A 22044-nucleotide genomic window follows, 5' to 3' on the forward strand; every position below is an offset into this window, starting at 1 on the left:
CTGAAAGAAAGGGGAAAAAAAAAAATCAACAATCAAGAGAAATGAAAAATCGCACTTGAAAAATAAAGAGGTTGCAGTAAAAATTCTGCTATTTCTCACTCTTTTTCCCTGAGGTTATTCAAACCCAAAATACTTGGTCAGGCTAGTTATTTGCAGGCAACAGGGTTACCCCTTACTTACTCTATAATTTTAGGAAAGTTAACTCCAGTTATTTTAATTATTTCTTTACTTTTCATCACAGCTTCATGCTGGTATCAGGAGAGCTGTTAACTTTTTATAACCTGGAGATGATTTCTGAAACATTTGCTTCATCCTCAAGACCAAAAATAGCTATTGCCCTGTACATAAGTGGGGTGATCACTGACACATGAGCCACTAGAAAATTCTATTAGAATATCATAAAAGGTAATAACTGAGAGAACATAAAGACTTAGACACATTTTACTTGAAGTGGACTTTACCTAAAACATACAGTGAAAAGGGAAGAGATATGGTACATTTTGATAGGGCCTAGAGACACTGCCACTGACGTGGCCTTTAAGGGACAAGGTGATTTCGATTTAGAGCAGATCAACTGAAGCAGCCAATGACAATGCTTAGAGTACAGGATAAAATAAAAAACCAAGCCAGGTGCCGTGGAGTTGACTCACGATGACCACACGTGTGTCAGAGTAGAACTGTGCTCCATAAAGTGGCAGTGCAGTGGTTAAGAGCTTGGCTGCTCTATGAACACTCAGAAGCACTTTAGGAGCTCACCAAGCCTCAAGGTTCTTCCTCCTGGAGAGCAGTTTGTATCATACAGATGCAGGCAGAACAAGGTGTCCTTGTCCCTGGAAAATGCACCAGCCTGGACCTCAGGACCCTGGTTTTAATGCCAAACAATTTGACTTCTTTCAGTCTCATTTTCTTCATTAATAAAATGATGAAGGTTGGACTAGCCTTAGATACGTAGAGTCTTCTAGCTCTAAATTCTTTAAATCTATTCTAATTTTTTTTTTTTTAATAAAAGATATAATACTCTTGATTTTTAAGTAGATTTTTAAGGTTACTTTTGACACCATTAAAATACAGCATATATGTTTTTAAGTTATCCAGGACAGATATGTAAGAGGTTATCTGCCAATTATCTTTAAAAGTTAAGTGCAGAAAAATACATCTGATACTTGAGAGTTCTGATAATTTGAATATCAAATAAAGAGCCAAACCTTCACACCAGTGACACATAGCAGCAGTGTCCAGAGTTTAGCATAAAACAGCTCCGCTAAAGGCAAGGCCACCAACACAGTTTCCCCCGTCTTCCCCTACCAATGCCAGTATATGAACCCTGGGTCCAGTCACCCTTGGGTCAGATACTGAAAAGATTTTAATCTCAGGCTGGCTTCCCTGTTCCAGTCTTCCACTCCTTGATGCCTGTTCTGGGAATCATTTTTCTTGTTTACTCTCTTCCCTTTCACTTCTCATTTCGTTCCTAATTATAGCGTCTCCATCAGACACTGAAGAGCACAGGGAGGGGAAAAATAACCAAATTAGTTGTTTCTGCTACCTTTCATTAGTTCCAGCAGTAAGTTTAGAAGAGTTCTGTAGCTCTTGGTTAAAATTATATTGGGGGGTTCAACGTCATCTCATTTATCTAGGGGACCCTTCTCATTATGCAGACTCACATAATAGCTCTCTTTTTTGTGGTCTCTTCCTTAATGATACAGAAGTAACCAAAAAACCAAACCCAAACCTGTTGCCATCAAGTTGATTTCCACGCATAGTGACCCTATAAGGACAGGGTAGAAATGCCCCACAGGGCTTCCAACGCTGTAATCTTTATGGAAGCTGACTGCCATGACCTTTCTTTCGGTTAGCCACCAAGTGCTTAACCATTGCATCACCAGGGTTCTAACAGGTAGATTGAATAAAGCTAGGTGCAGAAAATGCCATATTCTCAGGGTGGTAAATATGTCAGCAAACCGAAGAGGTTTATCTTTACCTTCTGAGTGTATGTGTGTGTGCGTGAGCTTTGTATTAGCCAAAATTGCTGCACACGTGATATAACACTCTTGATTTTTAAGTGGATTTTTAAGGTTACTTTTGGCATCATTAAAATATGTTTTTAAGTAGCCTGGGACAGATACATTAATTAATAGGATAGAGTCTCTGAAAAGGTGACTTTTCCCCCCGATGGGCATCACACACATACACCCACGTACACTCACATGGATAAATGTTCGTGCACATCAAATGCCAACAACAGTGACAGAAAGTTGCGTCCTGCCTGGTACGCCACACAGACTGACAAGAGCTATTCCATTTCATCCCAGGATCATCAGAAGAGGTCAAGACAGCAAGAACAGTAACCCCTCACAGACTGCGAAGAGTCTTCCATACTCTTCTTTGAAATAAATTGGGAAAAGAGCTAGGAGCGGGGAGGATAGGAAATCACAGTCAATCTCCTGTCAACACTGACCTTTGAGCAGCCCTAACTCACCAGACCCTCTAAATCTCCATTCTTTTCTAACACTTCTTACTAGGAAGGTCACATCAACCTTATGTTACTCTTCCACTCTTTCCTTCTTGCTTAGATTTTTCTAAAACGTCTTCAGTTGCTTAACAAGGTTTAATGTGATTTGCAGGGATGCAGCAAGCAGCACCCATGGTTAATGAGCTGGGAGGCTACATGCACAGTAATTTGGCCAACAGGGAATTCTTCTCAGAGGGAACCTGTCTCCTTTGTCTCACCTTTCTGCTTTGTGCCTCAAGTCTACCTCTCTATCATCCCCCTCTGACTACCATCCTCACCAACAGGCACCTGGCTCCTTGTTCTTCAGCACTCAAAGCAACCTAACTGCACCTTCTACACAAAGCCACCCTAACAAGCATCCTGGTAATCTAAGCCTTCTCCTCAATAAGGCTCAGCTTGTTAGTGCGAACGATTAATGCACTCAGCTGCTACCTGAAAGGTTGGAGGTTCAAGTTCACTCAGAGACACCTCAGAAAAAAGACCTAGAGGTCTATTTCCAAAAAAGTAGCCACTGAAAACTCTATGGAGCACAGTTCTCCTTTGACACATGTGGGGTTACCATGAGTCAGCATGAACTCGAAGGCAATTAGTTCGGAGTTGGGATCTGCCAACTTCCACGCTTGAGGGAGAAGCAACAACTTGTACCATTCTAGCCATTTGGGGGAGAATGTGGTCTTTCAACTGAAGAGAAAAAAAAAATGGGGTTACAAACAATAAGGAAAAAGCAGGCAAAGGATGTCAGTAACAATTCCAGAGCCATGGAGTCAGAGATCCCAGAGTCCCGCCAATTCCACATGAATAGAGAAAAGTTCAACTGTAGACTATCCAAGCCAGCAAAAAAACAGAAAAGCAGTTCTACTTCTTGTTTGCAGTGTGCTTTGGGTGTGTCTTGATGTTTGCTATTCTGGGAATCCGTGTCAAACAAAACAATGAAGCTCCAGTATGAAGACAAGGCTCTGGCAATGCTGAAAAGCGGTCCTGTTTCCCCTTCCTGCCCCTCCCAACCTCTGCACAGCCCAGAGCAATTCCTCCTGGTAGCTCACTTGAAATAGGAGCTGAAACACAGAGCAGAAGTCCCCTAAACATTTCCCTTGAGCAGGAGTGGGGACAAGAAGGCAAGGGTGCCAGAGAGATACACTTTTGAGTTTCAAAGGACTTCCCAGCTAGGATGCAGGCATTCTCCAAAGTAAAAGTAGAAAGTGGGAGCTGAAATGGGCACTAAGTAGGCAGAGGATTATGGAAGACATATCATCCAAAAAGAGACATCCATGCAGCAAGTTACCATATGGGCGACTCTAGGAGAAGCCAAGACTGACTTCTTGGCCACAATATTTGGCTGGGTCAGCTGCCCCACAGCAAAGGATTTAGGGCCTTGCAGCATTCATGCATTCTATATTGCTTTCTACCTGCTAGTTCGCAACAGTCCTGATGGCTTCCCTGAGATTCTATTCCTGGGTCAAGATTAGGTAAGCAGCAGCCTCTTAGGGAAGGAGTCCTTCACTTTTTTAAAAAAATTGTAGTGAGTATATTTATAAGAAAACATTTAACATTCAACATTTTTTACACGTACAAATCAGTGACATTAAGTACAATCATGTTGTACAACCATCACCATTATCCATTTCCAGATTCTTTCATCACCCTTAACAGACACTCAGTGTCTTCCCGCCCCGGCCCCAAGCAATGGCTTCCCTTCTCCCTCTCCTTCCCACCCCTGGTAACCACTAATAAACTTTGGTCTCTATATATTTGATTTTTCTAGACATTTCATGTAAGCGGAATCACACAATATTTGTCCTTTTGTGACTGACTTATTTCACTTAGCGTAATGTTTTCAAGGTTCATCCATGTCGTAGCATGTATTAGGACTTGATTTCTCTTTACGGCCGAGTAGTATTCCATTGTATGTATGTGCCACATTTTGTTTATTCATTCACCTGTTGATGAACATTTAGGCTATTTCCACTTTTTGGCTACTGTGAACAGCACTGCAATGAACACTGGTATACAGGTATCTGCTTAAGTTCCTCCTTCAGTTCTTTTGGGTATACACCTAGGAATGGAATTGCTGGATTCAAATCCACCAGGTACTCCTTGGAAACCCTATGGGGCAGTTCTACTCTGCCATATAGGGTAGCTATGAGTCAGAATCAACTCGATGGCAACAGGTTTACGTTTAGGTTTTTTTAATAGTAATTCTGTGTTTAACCTGCTTGAGGACCTCACTTCCTGATAGCAGCTGCTGGTTAGTTGTCTCTAAGATGCTTTTTAAATTGTGCTGAGATGCCCTCTGATGATGGGAAACACTTCACGGCGTGTCAGTTTTGTCTAGCTGTGCAACCTATCTGGGCATACTGTGTCAGAGACAATACTATGTACTCAAACCATAACATTTGTCTACTGGGTACACAAGGAAGCCCACATTCCCCAGCCTCCTTCATCTATTTGGTGGTTTGTACCAATTCTGGTCAATGCAAGATGGGCAGAAGCCATGTGTGCCACTTTTTAGTCCTGGCCGCTAACCTCCTGAATAACCCTTCATGTTCTTTCTCTCCAGGCTTTGCCCAGTTGGATGCAAAAGATCCAGCAACAGCCACCAAAGACTAGGGGGATTACATGGTGACTAGATGGAGGCGCTTGGATGCCTGACTCTTTTCTAGAGAAAGGCCACCCAGGAGATCCACGGAACAGGAACGTACCCGTTCCAATGTGTTCAATGGAGAAATTAACCTTGATTATGCTAAACCACTGAGAGTAAGTGGGTTGTTACATAATATAGCAATTAGCCTATCCTGACTAACACACATACTCTACACACAAAGGGAGCAGACAAGAAGAAATTTCTTCCTCAGCTTCCCAGCTCTCTCGTTAATGCCATAAAGATCACTACCACATACAAATTGGCACAGAAATTATAGCTGAAACCAGACCATTATATTTCTCCAAAGAACCTCAACAAATTAAGTAAATGATGAAGAGGGTTTCTGGTATACATGTCAGACAAACCAGGGACATATCCTCCCCCATCCAGATAAGCCATTCCTGTGACAAGTGTTGGACAGTTGATTGATTGATGTACTAGAGCAAATATTTATTGAGCGCCTGGTCCATACACTAAAAGGAGTTAGAAGACAGTGAAGTGGTTACTAACATAGACTTAATTCCCTGCCAATAGGCAACAAATAAATAATACACAATAAAAATGACATGTTATGATAAGTGCTTTGAAGAAGAATAAAACAGGGTAAGGGGACAGATTCTGATGGGGCTCTTTTAGAGGTGACTTCTGAGCAAGGTCCAGAATGTCTAGGATTCCCCAAGTTGCACTCAGTGGGAGACTGCAAATTCTAACTACCTTAAGCTACGGAGAGAGTAAAAGCAGGTGGGTTGACTGACAGCACTTCACCTACATTGGAGTTTCAAGACCGGAGGGGCCAGAGCAAAAGTAGATACCTCAGGCCTGCTGTGAGCAGATATGGGAATCCCTGTAGGGATCCCAGGAAGCCCTGGTGGCGTAGTGGTTAAAAGCTACGGCTGCTAACCAAAAGGTCGGCAGTTTGAATCCACCAGGCGCTCCTTGGAAGCTGTATGGGGCAATCTTATTCTGTCCTATAGGGTCGCTATGAGTCGGAATCAACTCAACAGCCACTGGTTTTTTTTTTTTTTTTTTTAAGGAATCCCAAGTAACCCTCCACAAGCTCACAGCCTTCAAAGGGAACACGACAGGGTTAGATTCAATTCAACCAATAATTACTGAGTGCCTATTTTGCTAAGTGCACTATGCAGTACGCTTTCATATGGTTATTTACTTAGAAGCCTGGCTATTCAGCCGTGGAAATCTCATTGTTTATAGCTATCTTTGAGGCGACCATATGTCCTAGTTTGCTGAGAACAGTTCTGGGTTACAACTGTTGTCCCAGAGAAATTATTAATAGTATCCCCTTTCACTCTCAGAAGGGTCTCGGTTTGGACAATAAGTTATATGATAAGCTCTAAGTCCCTGGATAGTGTAATTAGCCTTTCATTCAACACATATTTATTGAGTGCCTTCTATGTGTCTGGTACTCTGCTCAGTGCTTGGAATGCAAAGATAAATAAGACAAGGTCCTTTCCCTGAAACAACACACTGTATTGGGGTGAAACAGATACAGAAACAAATACAATAGACGGTGCCATGATAGAAATGGGCATGTGGCATTATGGGTGATGTTCACATCAGAGAGATTGTTCTACTTTGCGGTGGTCCTCATGCAGTTCTTTGCTTCCAGAAGAACTGGAAATGAAGCCACCATATCTCTTGCACAGCATCAAGTTGTTGCTGTGTGCCATTGAGCCAATTCCAACTCATAGTGACTCTACAGGACAGAGCAGATCTGCCCCATAGTGTTTTATAGGCTGTAATCTTTATGGAGGAAACCCTGGTGGCGTAGTGGCTAAGTGTTACGGCTGCTAACCAAAAGGTCGGCAGTTCAAATCCACCAGGCGCTCCTTGGAAACTCTACAGGGCAGTTCTACTCTGTCCTATAGGGTCACTATGAGTTGGAATTGACTCGACAGCAGTGGGTGGGTAATCTTTATGGAAGCAGACTGACAGGTGTTTTCTCCCGTGGAGCCACTGGATGTGTTTAAACCACTGGCTTTTGGTTAGCAGCCAAACTCATAATCATTGCTCCTTGTACAGGATTATATTCACCAGAATTCAGTGGGATTTTACAAATCTGACCTGGATTCTTAACTGCTTTTCACAATATCTCCAGCCAACCTTTCCCAATCTCCCAGATCTCCAAATACTAGAGGGTCTCCAAGGCTCATCTCTTGGAACTTTCTTTCTCAAAACACACTCAATCCTACTGGATAGTTTACAGTCCCCAGAACTCTCTTCTCCCTATTAGGTGGAGAGAAGGCTATGGGGGAAAGTAAGGCAGGGAAGGGGAAGGAGTCATGAATACACAAATTCCAGTCATGAATATCTAAATGGCAATCAACACGTCCCCTTGGATGCCTAATAAGTTTTTCAATCCTAACATCCAAAAGATCTTCTACACCCTCCTTCCCAATAAACACACTCTCATTTGCTCCTTCCAATTTTTTTTCGTTCCTAGGTAAATGGCAACTGCGTCCTTCCAGTTGCTCATACCAAACCTTTTGTGGTCATCTCTGATTCCTCTTTCTTACAACTTACATCCAATCTTTTAGCAAATTCTGTTGGCTTTGCCTTCAGTATAAATCTGGATTTCTTATCACCACCTGCTCTACTGATCCAAGCCAGAACCATTGATTGCCTGGTTTACTACAAAAGACTCCTAACTGGCCTCCTTGCTCCTGCCCCAACCCCCCTTGGGTTATTCTCAACACAGCAGCCAGAACTACCCTTTTAAAGGGCAAATGAGACCATACCAGTATTCACTCAAAGCCCTCCAGTAGCTCCCAGCTCACCTGAAATAAAAACCTAAATTCCTGCTGTAGCTTCACAGGACCTATGTGATATGGCCTGGGCTTCACTCTCAACATCTTTTCCTCACATCTTTCTCCCTTGTTCTTAATATTCTTTGAACATGTTAGATCCTTGCTGTGCCCTGTCCCACGAATGCTTTTCTTCCAAAGAGCTGAAGTTCACTCTCCCACCGCTTTCAAGTCTTTGCTCAAATGTCACTCTAGTGAGGCTCTCTCTGATAGCCCTATTGACTGTTTCACTCCCCTAGCACTCCCCATCCCCCTTTCCTGTCTTATCTTCCCCCACAGCCTTATCTCCATCTAATAGGGTGGCCAGATAAAATATAGGACTCTAGCTTAAATGTAAATCTCAGACAATCAATTAATTTTTTTTTAGTATAAGTATGTCCCAAATATTGTATGGGACATACTTATACTAAAACATTATTCATTGTTTACCTGAAATTCACATTTAACTCAGTGTCCTGTATTTTTATTTGCTAATTCTGGCAACCCTGACTTCCAACATGCTATCTATTTTACTTATTTGTTCACTGCAACTCCCCAGTACTATCCTCCCCCAGCTCAGCCCTTAGAATGTAAGTTCAATAAGGACAAGTATTTTTACTCTGTTTTACTCACTGCTGGATCACCAGCAGCTACAGAAGAGATGTTCAATATTCACTGAGTGAATAAATGAATGAAGTGATCACAACGCCTCAGTATGACCATCTCAAGCCTTTATAGTATCTCTGAACTGCTGTGGCTGTTCAAAAGTAATTTCTTAAATTGGGCCCATCCTAATCACCTCTCTAGATTCTGGGACAGTTTTTTTCAGAAGAGGCCCAGAGGTTAAATTCCTGCAGTAGGAACTGGCCCTATCCTACTGGGGGCCGGGGGGCGGTGGAAGTGGGGAGGGTGACAGAGCTTTACCTCCTGCTGGAACCCAGTGACCAGGTGCCCTCAAGGGTATTGCTCTGCTTTGAAGGACAAACACAGAAACCTAGACGGTGACTCCAGGACTGGGGAATTCTCCAGCCTTTACTAAGTCATAGCTTCTGCATTTCAATGGTGGTTTTCTCTCTCTCTTGTAATTGCATTTTCTTCTGTTCAGCTTAGTTTTGCATTTTCAGTGTGGATGAGTCATTTGTTACTTCCCTTTCACATTTTTACAGAACACACACCTTTTCCCCTAGGCATAATCCCCACTCCCACGCAGAGCCCTGCATCCCTGCACAGATTTTAGTTATAACTGGCCCCTGGATGAACCTGGGCTGGGGTGGGTTGGGGGCTCGTTCAGGGTTGTGCAGTTCATAGATGTGCTGCCTACGATACTATGTGAGAGGTGCTGGCATGACAGACACCAGACAGCGCCAGGCAGGGAAGTCCTTTCTCCATAGCCAGGCATACCCAACCCCGCTGTGAAATTTCTTGGGGACAAAATAAGCTTCTGGAATATCCCTGAGAAGAACATAAGTCTTTAATTGTGTTATGAGCACAATTAAAAGGAAACTGCCTCAAGAAAATTTACCAAAATTGTGCAACACCTCCCAACTTTTAAATTAAAACACGAAGAGTCACAAAGTTCTATTACCCATATGCAAACGGCAAGTGTCATCTGTACAAGGGCTCCCCTGCTGTTCTGATAAAGCTTCTCTATACTCTGTGATTTAACTCGAAAGTACTGTAATACTTGCATCCAAAATGTGTTGGCTTCATGAAATAGCCCAACCAATGAATGGAAACGCGGCCGTCCCGGAGATACCTTCACAAAAACAGCTTCTTTCTCCCATGGCTGGAGCAGTGAGCATTACGCTGCTAAGTGATATCTGTGTCATTGCCTAGAGAGAGATACAGCACATACTGACTGCTTGCTATGCTACAAAACGTGACATAGCAAGCTGTTTAAGAAAGCCCTGCCACAGATAATAAAGTCAAGCCCAAGAAATCAGAGCCCTCTACGTAGTGTTGAAAATCCACCGCCACAAGAAATAAGCTTTTTCTTTGCCGTGCGCCCTGTCTCCAGTTATAAACAGCAGCAAGCGACGGGGGACACGCTTCAATGTAACTCCATATTTGAATGAGTCTGTTACTTACCCTGCATCTGTCTGCTGTCTGCTGAGTAAGGACGGCCCGGCTCAAATTTCTGGCTTTCATTTTCTTCCATTGTCCCTGCCTACGGCACAAGCTCCTCTCTCCTTTAACTTCAGAGCGCAGTTCTCAAAGCTCCCAGAAAGCGCCTGGAAAGGGGCCCGGAGGTGGGAGGAGGGGACGGGTGCGAAACCCCACCCCAAACTAGTCTCCACCACCGTGCAAAGTCTCACTCGCAAGAGTAAACTGCATTCCAGGCGCCAGGCCTGGCCGCGTCCCTCCGTCTGTCCGTCCGCCCGCGGGACTGGGCCTCTGAGGAATGGGGGCTGTGCTTCAGAGGCGCGGCGGCCTCTGCCTTGGGCTGCCCCCTGCCCGCGCGCTTTGGGAGGCCCCAACAGGTGACGGGCTTTTGTACCCAGGACCCGCGCTGCCACCAACTACTGAGGCTCTGCAGCCAAGACTTAGGAAGGAAAACATTTCACACAGGATTATGGACACGAACCTTTGCTGGAATCCAGTTCTCTGGTACTTTAACCTCAGGCACAGAATGGAACCTCCGAAATAGACTGATACACGTATTTATAAACAGCAAACTGCTGAACCTCCCAAGTTTCAGTGTGCTCCCCCCCCCTTTTTAAAGCAATTTGAAAGACAGGATATATGCTACATTTTGGTAAGTAAACACCGGCACTAATTTGTCACGATATTAGGGTCCGATTAACATTATATATAAAGAGGGAGTGGAATAATTTCACAAAGTCAATTTTAATAATCACATAATCTGGACTTTAAAAAGTTTTTACTCATTTGGCTTCACTTTCTACAACTCCTCTCCCCTCCCCCAACGCGCGCGCGCGCGCACACACACGCACACACACACACTTCTTAACCACAAATCTGAAAGGCAAACTACTAAATCAACCTCTGAATCTCTTGAGTTAATTACTTTAAAACATCTGAAAGGCAATTAAAATGCTTTTCTTTGGATGGGCAGAGTTACATCCAACCTACCTGGTCTCCTTTTAAACTACCTACAAATATTTATTTTGTTCTTTACCCAGACCTTGAAAAACTGGCAAATTTCCCAGAAAGTGAAAATAGGAGGCACAATGTCCACAAAAAAAAAAAAAGGAGGAGGATGGGAAAATGATCTAAGCGACATTAACTCTGCCGTTTGAGATATTTAAAAGCCACACAATAACTAGTAGGAAGAGTAGGGTATTTTCATCTGTAGGCCCCATCATTTGGGGGGGGAAAGGACAATAGTTAGCCCGGTGACCATACCTTGACCCAATTTACAGCCCGTTCGAGCAAGATTTTAGATTAATTTAGATGAAGAATGTGCTGGCTAGAACAATGGTTGGCCTATCCTCCTGATTATGACCTTGGGTCACCTGTGTTTTGGCAGTCTGGGGGACATATTTTTGCCATTTAGGGCAAAAAGATGCGGAAGCCCCTGAAGGACAAAGGATATAGACCAAAAAGAAAGCAACCATGCCAGAGAATGAGTTAAAATCACACCCAGAAAGGAACAGAGCCCCTCAATCCCTCACAGGATTTTTCTTGAAATCCAAGAAGATGTTGTGAAATCTTCCAGAAAGTTAAAGCCGTGCCTTGGCAGCAGGAGTACGGACTGTTGGTTTTACAGGGCAGATAACCAAGGTCTTGATGACTTGGTAACAGAATTACTTGGTCATCTTGATTTAAAGGAGGAGCTAATCTTAAACAGTTTACGTACTGATGCCTGCAGGCAAATGCCAGACAAATCTTGTTTTAACCTTACTGTTTCTTCAGGTACAAAATGTTTGAGAAGGAAGGCGTTTCTGCATTTAGGTTTCTTCTTGTACCAGCTGTGTTCAGAGCTCCAGGTCCAGGTTATTCTGACTTTTTGTGTTGTTAGTTGGTGTCCAGTTGATTCTCACTCACGGTAAGTAATACCTCGTGTATAAGAATAGAACTGTGCTCCATAGGGTTTTCAAGGCTGTGACTTTTTGAAAATAAGTAGATCACCAGCCCTTTCTTCTGAGGCATCACTGGGTGGGTTCTAACTGCCAAACTTCTGGCTAGTAATCAAGCATTTAACTATCTGCATGTGCCAGCCAGGTGTTGTGTGGTTGTGTTCAAATTATTCATGCCAGAAAGGTGGTGGGTGTGGGGAGAAAGAGACAGAGGAAGAGAGAGAGGGGAATGATAATAGCCCTACAATACCTGAGCTCTGGACTAAGGCAGATGTCCACCCAGTCTGGGCTCCAATAGCAACCCTACTTTGGTTGTAAAGAGCCCAATCCTAGCAGCTCCTACCTGTCAGTTGACATAGTACAGAGGCAAAACCTCCAGGAGGAAGGAGACTACAGCGTTTAAGCAAAGAAAGCCTGGCACCAACAAACCACACCCTACCCTGGGGCCTACATAGCTAGCTCATCCTGGCTGAAAAGGTCCGTTTGTTGATGCAGATGACTGCTTCCTGGGGCTGTTTGGAAAGTGTTCCAGCAGCCCTCAGGTTTCTGCAGATCCCTAGATGGGAAAATAGGGAAAAGGTCTCCCACCAGGTCTGAACTCTTAAGTTTCCAGTTAGCCAAAGGAACCCTGTCAGCCGACCATGCGTTCAAGCTGCTCTGAACCTCCCCTCCCCGACAGGCAAGGCAACCATAGCCTCTGTAGATATTCCATGAAGCAAAACTCTTTGTGGAATGCACAAAAGAAAAAGGCATTAAGAGTGAAGAGATTTAACGTAAATCATTAAGAATCATGAAATCTAGACATTTATTAACAGTAAAAAAAAAAATTCTTCTGAATGGATATAAATGGTCAAACTTTCTGACTATTCTCTGAGGAAAAGCTTCAATAGAGCTAGTTACTGGTTGTTTTGTTTCTCCCCCTTGAGAAAGCATTACATTAACACAATTTCACTGACCATCCCATACATCTTTCCCCAAAGCAAAGAGACCTTACTGAGAACTTTTCTCTGAGCGTGGCCTTGGGAAAATAGTAGCTGTATTCTGTAATCTACATACACTTGGTAACTCAAATCTTCATGAAAAATACTATTATTGCCATTGCTGTTACTATGGAGATGTTTTCCTTTCCGAAAGAAATGCTATTTGAGCTAGAAGTACACTGCATTTTTGGGCTTAATTTAATTTCTGGGTTTAAGAATTGCTATTACAATCCAATCTGCCTACTGCTGTACTTTGAAATTTGCTGTGAAAGGCATAAGGGAAGCGGGAAGACCTTGAAATTTGATTTTCCTCCAGTCATATAGAGAGTTACAATAATGATACCAGGGGGCTAGATTTTCAACTCCATTTCTGTTAACCAGGGAAGGTGTGAGTCTATTTCTTGGTTAATGGCTCCATAGGTTGGGCCATTCATGACTCCAAATGAGCTAACACACAAAAAACTGTCATTTGAAAGGAAAGACAAGTGAGGAGATAAAAGAGCGCTGTAAGGGCGAATAGTGATTTTGCAGTCATGGTAACCTGTTCCAGGACAGAGCCATTATTGACTTTGATAGTGCAACTTAAACGGGCATCCACCTCCATGATGGGCATTAATCATAAGGATCATAAACTATTGCATACGACTTCTCAGCAACCCTATTTAATTATAGAGCTACGGAAAACATGTCAATTTCCTTTATGTAGGTTTTCCGAGAGAGAGAAATCATTTCTAGAACCAAGCATAAGTGCAATTGCCCTGATACATGGTTTTAAAATGTTTTTCTTTTCCATTAAATCCTATTAAGAACAAGATAACTTAGTATGGGCTTGCCATTAGGACACAAAAGAAATAATTAATGCTTGCCGGAGACTTTAAAATGTTATTTTCAAAGGCATTGGTAACTAGAAAAATAAAACAAAGCAAATAAAATGGAAAACAAGCAGGTCAACAAAAATGTTTCAGTGGGAGGCATCATGTTTCGATGTGTTACACATGGATATTTCCAAGACACTGGCGGCTGTGTGTCACCCCTTAAGTCAGGAATAAAGGACTTGGCACAAATGGAGAAACATTTGCTTAAGTGGATGGTCTGCTTAATGTGAAACACAGGATTTTCAATCCTAGTTTTGCCAGCAAGGTGTCAGCTGGCTAGGGTGACCTTCTACTTTACTGAGCACTTGCGACGGTGAAACGGGCAGTCTTACTAATTATACCTGGACAGTAAGCGGAAACCAGGACCATCCCTGGCCAGCCTTCACAGATGGAACCTATGTGTGGTCCCAGATAAGCCCTGTGTGCTCCTTAGATTTCCCAAATGTGAAATGGGCACGATAATGCTGTTCAGAGTTTCCCAACAAAGGACTCAAAAGAGAATTTTAAGCATTAACAAAAAGTAAAGGTATAAATCTCTTCAAAGCTAAGTATTACAATTCCCATCAACAAATTTCACATAACAAAGCACAAATTCCACAATATGAAAGATTTCTGTTTGGCTCATCCATCAAAACAGATTTTTCTATCTGTTTAGGGCAAGGACCTCATAGGTTTAACCAGGTAACTATTTGTGCCAGCGGCACTCTCTCCACAGGGTAACCGACCTTCCTTCTCTTACCTGGAGTCCTTAACATCCCAGCACCTCCAAGAATATCCTGCAGCCAAGGAGAAGTGAGGTGGCCAAGAGCTCCCCAACTCTCAAGTCTCCCCATTCAGATGACTTGCCATTTTCCTCCCCACTCCTTGCAAATTCCTCATGCGCTTATATAAGAAAACTACCCCTAGCTCCAATGAGTTAACACTTTAAGCATATTTGCTTTCTTTTTAAGGAATCCACTGATGTTCATTTTTATCGGGGTTTCTTTTATCTATTTTAAGTTGGAAGATTCTGGAGAGCAAAGACCACGTCTGTAAAACACTGTAGATAGAGCTACCATCTGTATAGCACATCATCTAGAAGCCGGTGCTCAGCTTGGCTCCCTGGTCACCACAGGCCAAGTCTGGATTCCAGGTGGCAACTTTTAAGTGAAAATTGCAACATTTATATGCTTACCCCCTTTTATCCTAGAGAGAGCTAAACCATGGCATGTTCCACAAAGTTCCTGAGGAGCCAGGGTGGAATCCGTGAGGCTGGGAGAACTTCCACAAGTTCAAGCACCCTGTTTGCTTCCTTGTTTTACCCAGGGATGCCTTTATCATCCTTTCAACGTAGACAATTTAATGAGGGCTCACTGCAAAGGGACTTCCCTGGCCTAATTTCTGCCCCTGGATTTTTCCACATGCCTGTCCTCAAAGGTACAGTAAGCTAAGGACCAATCACAGAGCCAGAGAGTTTGGAATCACGTGGTTCATTTCTCTCTATCCCCCCCCCCATTTTGCAGATGAGCAAACTGAGGCCTGGAGAGTTAATGCCAGAATCAGGCTCCGGTCTCCCGGTTCTTAGTCAGTCTTTACATTGTTGCACTCTCTGAATACTCCTGGCAGCTTTTATTCTCTTCTCTCACCACTGAAGTCAGACCCCACTGCTGTAGCAGGTACCCCAATGAGTTTAATTCTTTTTGCTATTCTGAAATGGAGAATAAAATCAGGGTTGGCAAAGGAGGGTATATCTATTTCCTCAAACCCCTCTCCCCTCAACTACAGAATTGGGTCTGGTATTATTTTGGGGCATTGCCGTAAAAGTCTTGAGGCATGAGACAGTTCAGCTGCAGGTATCTATCTACCCACATGCCTCCCAAGATCTTTGTGCCTCTCTGATCACTAAGACCTGGTGCCTGGTCCTCTAGGGATTGGGGTGCATTCTTTTTTTTTTAATTGTGCTTTAAGTGAAAGTTTACAGCTCAAGTTAGTTTCTCATACAAAAATTTATACACACATTCTTATGTGACCCTAGTTGTTCTCCCTGTAATGTGATAGCACACTCCTCCTTTCCACCCCAAATTTCCTGTGTCCGTTCAACCAGCTCCTGCCCCTTTTTGCCTTCTCATCTCACCTCTGGACAGGAGCTGCCCATTTAGTCTCATCTATCTACTTGAGCTAAGAAGCACTCTCTTCATGAGTATCATTTTATGTATTATAATCCAGTCTAATCTTTTTCTGAAGAGTTGGCTTCGGGAATGGTTTCAGTTCTGGGCTAACGGAGAGTCCGGGGGTCATGTCATGGGGTCTCAGGTATATTTCTAATTGGAGAAACGATAAGCAATGCAAGACAAAGACAAAGTACAACTATGTGCTTAGTCTGTTGTGGACTAAAATGCCATGGGCGGTCCCAAGTGGGGAGAGGTCTCCACAAGCAGAGGTACTCAGAGAAGAGCTTCCAAGAGGAGGTAAGATGGGACCCAGTCATCAGGATGGCAGAGAAGAGCCTGGAGCTTGTCAGGCAAAGGGACAGAACCTAGGAAGCCCAGCGGGGGTGGCCATGAGCACAATGTCTGGGTCCTGTGCTGTGTGGCTTGAAGTTGGGCAGAAGTGGCAATGAAGGCTGGGGGAGAGAAGGGGGTGAGGGTAGCCCAGGGGTGGGATGCGGGGGCTCTGAGAGGGGGCCTTGGAGGTGAATTTGATACAATAAAAAGAGAGGCCTATGAAATGGGTCCTGCAGTCCTGCTGGGGGATCTTCTGTGCCTAGGGAGATTTTCCTTAAGGCCCCCTCCTCTAAAACTTTGCATGCCACGACCCAGATCCACTTACAAATATACATCCCTTCCTCTGCTCCCCGGAAAGATGTGGCAGTCTGCTTCAGTAAAGACTTGGAAACCCTGTGGGACAGTTCTACCCTGTCCTATGGGGTCGCTATGGAATAGACTCAAGGGCAAGGAGAATTCAGAGCTCTTCATCATCACCTTCCCTACCAAGACAAGTGAAACTCATATGTAATGGGATTGATCGCCTCTCTTTCTGTTCCAGATAAACACTGAAATTGCCTCCGTTTCAGTGCATCTACTTTTGCTGTGTTTCTCCCTTTCTCATCAGTTCTTGGCTTCACTGAGTAACAGCCGCAAACTTGATTTTTAAGAGCTACAAAGACAACAGGGGAGGGAAGGATTGGTGCAACGCCATCAGCCCTTCAGCCGCATCCCCTGGCAGGTTCCCTGGCGACGGCGCGGAGGTGCGCGCAGTGACCCCGGCGGCCGCGCTGTGCCCCCAGCCCACGGCGCGGCCGGCGCTGGAGCGCGCGCAGCTGAAGCAGCACTGCCTCCGCCAGGAGACGCCGCGCTTTCTGCGGCTTCTTACTTCAGGCCCGTCTCAAGTTTTATAGCTGATGGCTTCAAAGCCAGTCGTATGCTTCAGAAGTTAAGTATTTTTACAGTAATTTTATTTTTCCCTTCTCTCCCCAGTTCACAGAATTTAAGGGGAGAGAAAGGAGCCCTTCTGTTACTTGAGGATAGGGAAAACCTTTTTAATAAACGAGGGACCTAATGTCTGGAGCCAAGTGGGTGGGTAGGGTGCTGAAGTTGGGGAAGGTAGCATACCTCCAGCGTCTGCAAACTGTTCTATGGCTTCAGGTTCGCCGCCTTGAAACCAAGGGGAATTTTATGTCTGTCCTCTTGTGCTGCTAAAGCTTAACATTCATTTCCCAGAATGTGGTGTTTAGCTTTTGAAACATCTCCTTTTGCAAATTTTACAGTCTCTCTACTAGACACGGTATAGCGGGATAAAATGTTTAATTACAAGTGGAGCCAGGTGTCCCATAACACCTAATTTGTATAACGATTGACTTTACAAATGGGAAAAGTGTGCCATCCCTCCCATGTCTCCCCAGTTCCACATACACCCCACCCCCATGTTCACGAGGACACCAGGGCTCTGAGACGTGACAAACTGGTGTACTAAAGTATTAAAAAAAAACCAGAGAGAAATTCGTGATATTCTCAGGTCTGCCATGCTCACAGGCCCTTCTGAGGATGGCTGCTGTGGATGCCATCTCCAGAGCTGATCTTGGTCCCATCACCAGTGGTCAGGTGTGGGTGGGTCCTTGTGGGAGAGCTCAGGGCACGCTAGGCTGGAGAGGACTAACAGACCCAATCAGACCTTCTCTCTCTCTTCACTCTCTTACACAATTTGAGTGTAAGCTGCACAGAAGAGGGAGGACCTTGGTCCCAGTTTGCTCAGGACTGAGGGTGTTTCCAAGATGTGGAAATTTCAGGGCTAAAATCTAGAAATTCCCTGGAAAACTGGGACAAGTTGGTCACCCCAGATGTAGACAGTATGGTGGGTGAAAGCTGAGATGTACAAAGATATCAGCAAGCAAAAGCCATGAGGCAAGGCAAGCCAGAGAGAGACAAAAACAGCAGAGTAAGCAGCAGCAACAGGTAGAGAGAAAAGCAGAGATGGAGCAGTTGGGGGTGGGGGATAGCAAGGGCAGATTCCTGTTGTTTTACCAAAGCTGCATTCAGCCTCATGTAGCTACTGCTGTGTCCCAAATGCCAAAGAGCCATGTCAGGCTGCTCATGGTGCCTGTGAAGCCATTTCTCATTCTTCCTTACTTCCTCATATAAATAATAACCCAGCTGGCAAAGAGTATTGAATATATCTTGGAGTGCCAGAAGAATGAAGAAATTGATCTTAGAAGAAATACAACCAGAATGCTCTTTGGAAGCGGGGATGGCGGGACTTCGGCCAGCTTACTTTGGACACATCATCAGGAAAGACCAATCACTAGAAAAGGGCGCCCTGTTTGGTAGAGGGTCAGCGAAAGCGAGGGAACCCCTCCCTCAATGAGATGGATTGACACAAAAGCCACAACAATGGGCTCAAACATACAATGATCATGAAGATGGCACAGGACTTGGCAATGTTTCATTCAGTCATACATAAGGTCACCATGAGTTGGAGTGGACTGGATGACAACTAACAACAATAATAACAACATTCCTTGTGATTTGAAAAGGCCTAAAATTGCTTTTACAAGGAACCTAGAGAAACCAGAAAATTCAAGTGGAAAGAGAGTTTGTGCAATCATTTCTGAAATAAAATAAATTTTAAGTATGGTTTGACTCATCTTAAAAACATATACATATACACCCAATGTTGACCTCTCTTTTCACAGATTTAACTTAAACAGGTAAATATTGCCTCTGGTTGCAAGTGTTCACAGTAAGATGATTTATTTCTAGAGGCTCCAAAAAATTCTACAGGTAAATTACATAGACTGAACTGAAGGAAAAGGAAATGGTGAAAATTACCTGGTTAGGTCAGTGTTTCCCAAACTGCAGCCATTTGTGTTCTGTTGTCAAATTGCTACCATTTATGTCAGTATTGACTTTATATTGACTCACTTAAAAATATTCAGCTTTTAAAAAAAAAATCTATAATATTGTTAAAATCATGAGTTTGATAGGACAATTATATATTTTCTTATATCCATATAAAAATAAATATATAACTATTAAAAAATGTAAAATGCTTTGTTCACATAACTCTAAAATTTGCCTCACAAGACACTGCAGCTTGGAGATTACTGGTTTAGGTTAAAGATGATCAATCCATCCATTCACTCACACCTTCACTTGGTCAAAAAATTATCAGCACTTATTTGCCAAGAGTGGATGCTAAGAATATTGAAATTGATAAGTCGTTGATTTGTGAACTTACATATCACACTTATATATTATTTGCTTATATATGAGCCTTTCTGGTGACACTGGGGTCCCAATAGACTAAGAATAGCTTTAGTCGTCTTTGAGTCCCCAGCTCCTACCACTACACTTGGCACACAGTAGGTGCCAATTAAATGTTTTCTAAACGATGATATCAATGAAGGAATGATGAAACCATGTGGACAAAGAAAATGTCTACGTTCACTTAATTAGAGAAAGTGTTCTAGCAGAGGTATAAACAAAGAGCATGGAAGAAGGAGCAACCACATCAGTCAAGAACAGGGAAGGCTTGGGAGAGAAGGTGACACTTAGTCTTAAAGAATGAATAGAATATCACCAGGAGAACTGTATAAGGAGAGAATTTCAAGTCTAGAGACCCGCAAGTACAATAGCCAATGTCTTGAAAGAGTATGAGTATGGGGTGTGTGTGCGGTGGGCGGAGGGTGGGGGGGAAGGATGTCAAGTAAAGGCAGAATGTAAAGGAATTTTTTTTTTTTTTTTTAATTAATGCTGGGGCAAAGATTGACAGGAGACTGGTAAGTAAGGGTGAATTTTGAGGGGTCTTGTATTTCAGATGACATGTATCCAGTAGGCAATGGGAAATGATAAGACCACATCTGTGTTTTAGAAAAATTCTGTTGACACAGTGGAGGATGTATTGAAAGAGCAGAGATGAGTGGCAAGGAATTTAGTTAGGAGCTATGACAAATGGACCATATTTCACGGTGTGTGTCTGCTGAAAGTCACTGACAGTATCCCTCCAGTTACTCCTTTCCCCCTTCTCCATTATTTGCTCATAAAAGAAAGTGCCCAGCAACCTGCTCAGATTAAATAATCTACAAAATAAAACTCATCTGTCAAACACAAGTTCAAGTCACTGTTAAACAGAAATTATGCAGACTTCCAAACCAACATCCATGCTTATCTAATAAGAGGAAAAAAGAATAAATGTGGTCTGGGCAAATGAGAAATAAAAAAATGCAAAACAGAAGCAGGACACACTGTTCATTGACCAAGTGTTATTTATTCAAGCTCTTTACGTAGAAGGAGTCCCTGGGGGTTGCAAATGTTTAACGTGCTCAGCTGCTAACCAAAAGGTTGGAGGTTTGAATCCAACTAGAAGCACCTTAGAAGAAAGGTCTGACAATCTACTTTTGAAAAGTCAGCCAATGAAAACCTTCTGGAGCACAGCTCTACTCTGGCACACATGGGGTCGGAATGAGTTGGAGCTGACTGACAGAAATTGGCGGTGGTTTTCATGGAAGCAACCATGTGATCATTCTTTAGCTGTATGATCTTGGACAAGTAGTCATTTAACCTCCCTGAGCCCTGGGGTTTCTCATCTGTAATGTCAGGCTAGATAAACTCTGAGACCACTCTCGGCTGTAATATCATATCTCAATTCTACTACAACCTTTTCCAGACAATGAAAGTACATATTAGTATGGCAAGGTCACTCTTGCTGGAGTCCCTCCCCCTTCTAAGCAGCTTTTCCTTCCCTTGTCCCAGCTATGCTAATGGAAGGAGACAGGATGCTCTGTGCTTTATACTCTGTGATATCCCTGGAGCTCAAATGCTGGCTACAGACACAAGGCTACAGCCTAGTTCTGCTTTTTTTTTTTTTTTTTTGAATATTTCATTGTTTTTTAAACGAAAGTTTACAGTGAAAATTAGGTTCCCACTTAACAATGTTTATACCAATTATTCCATGATATTGATTACAATTTTTGCAATGTATTAGTATTCCCATTATTTCCATTCTGTTTGTTGTTTCCATTGATCTAGATTCCCTTCCCCTCCTCGCCCTCTCATCTTTGCTTTTGTGTAGATGTTGACCATTTGGTCTCATATAGTTGATCGTTTAAGGGAGCACATTCCTCATGGGTGATACTGTTTATTTTATAAGCCAAACTATTATTTGGCTAAAAGGTGACCTTGGGAGAAGGCTTCAGTTACAGGCTAAAAGGGTATCTCAGGGCGATAGTCTTGGGGATTCCTCTAGTCTCTTTCAGTCCAGTAAGCCTAGTCTTTTTTTTTTTTAGGGATTTGAATTTTATTCTACATTTTTCTCCCATTCTACCTGGGACCTTCTATTGTGTTCCTGGTCAGAACAGTCAGTGGTGGTAGCCGGGCACCATCTAGTTCTTTAGAGCCTGGTTCCTGAGACCTCCCCTTCATGCAGAGCCTGCAGCAGCCCACACTAAGCTCTAAGATACGGGCACCAGACAGCTTCAGCTACCATGAGTTGCTAATATTTCTACAAAGGTGAAGCAAGGGGAGAGCACGGACTCTGGTCTGAGTCTGAATTTGAATCTCTACTCCACCACTTACCTGAAACCTTGGGCAATGTACTTAAGCCTGCTAAGCCCCAGTTTTCCTGCCTGTTGTTGTTAGCTGCCACTTAGTCAGCTCCTGGCTCAGGGCTAACCCATGCACAACATAACGAAATGCTGCCCAGTCCTGCATGATTGGTTGAGAGTA

General features: G+C 43.3%; 1 protein-coding gene across 9 annotated transcripts in view; it reads right to left on the minus strand.

The window, feature by feature from the left end:
• Positions 1–22044, minus strand: part of KIAA1217 (KIAA1217 ortholog) — a 584613-nt gene that overhangs the window by 396207 nt on the left and 166362 nt on the right. The window contains exon 1 of one of the 9 annotated variants that reach the window (XM_049881826.1): positions 10040–10489. The exons of the other annotated variants lie outside the window; for them this stretch is intronic. Within the exon in view, the coding sequence (XP_049737783.1) occupies positions 10040–10109 (70 nt within the window). The 5' untranslated portion in view covers positions 10110–10489. Of the gene's footprint in view, positions 1–10039; positions 10490–22044 lie in introns of those variants that run through there. 9 annotated transcript variants of the gene reach the window in all.

This window comes from Elephas maximus, chromosome 4 (assembly GCF_024166365.1).
Source record: "Elephas maximus indicus isolate mEleMax1 chromosome 4, mEleMax1 primary haplotype, whole genome shotgun sequence".
Taxonomy (NCBI): Eukaryota; Metazoa; Chordata; class Mammalia; order Proboscidea; family Elephantidae; genus Elephas; species Elephas maximus.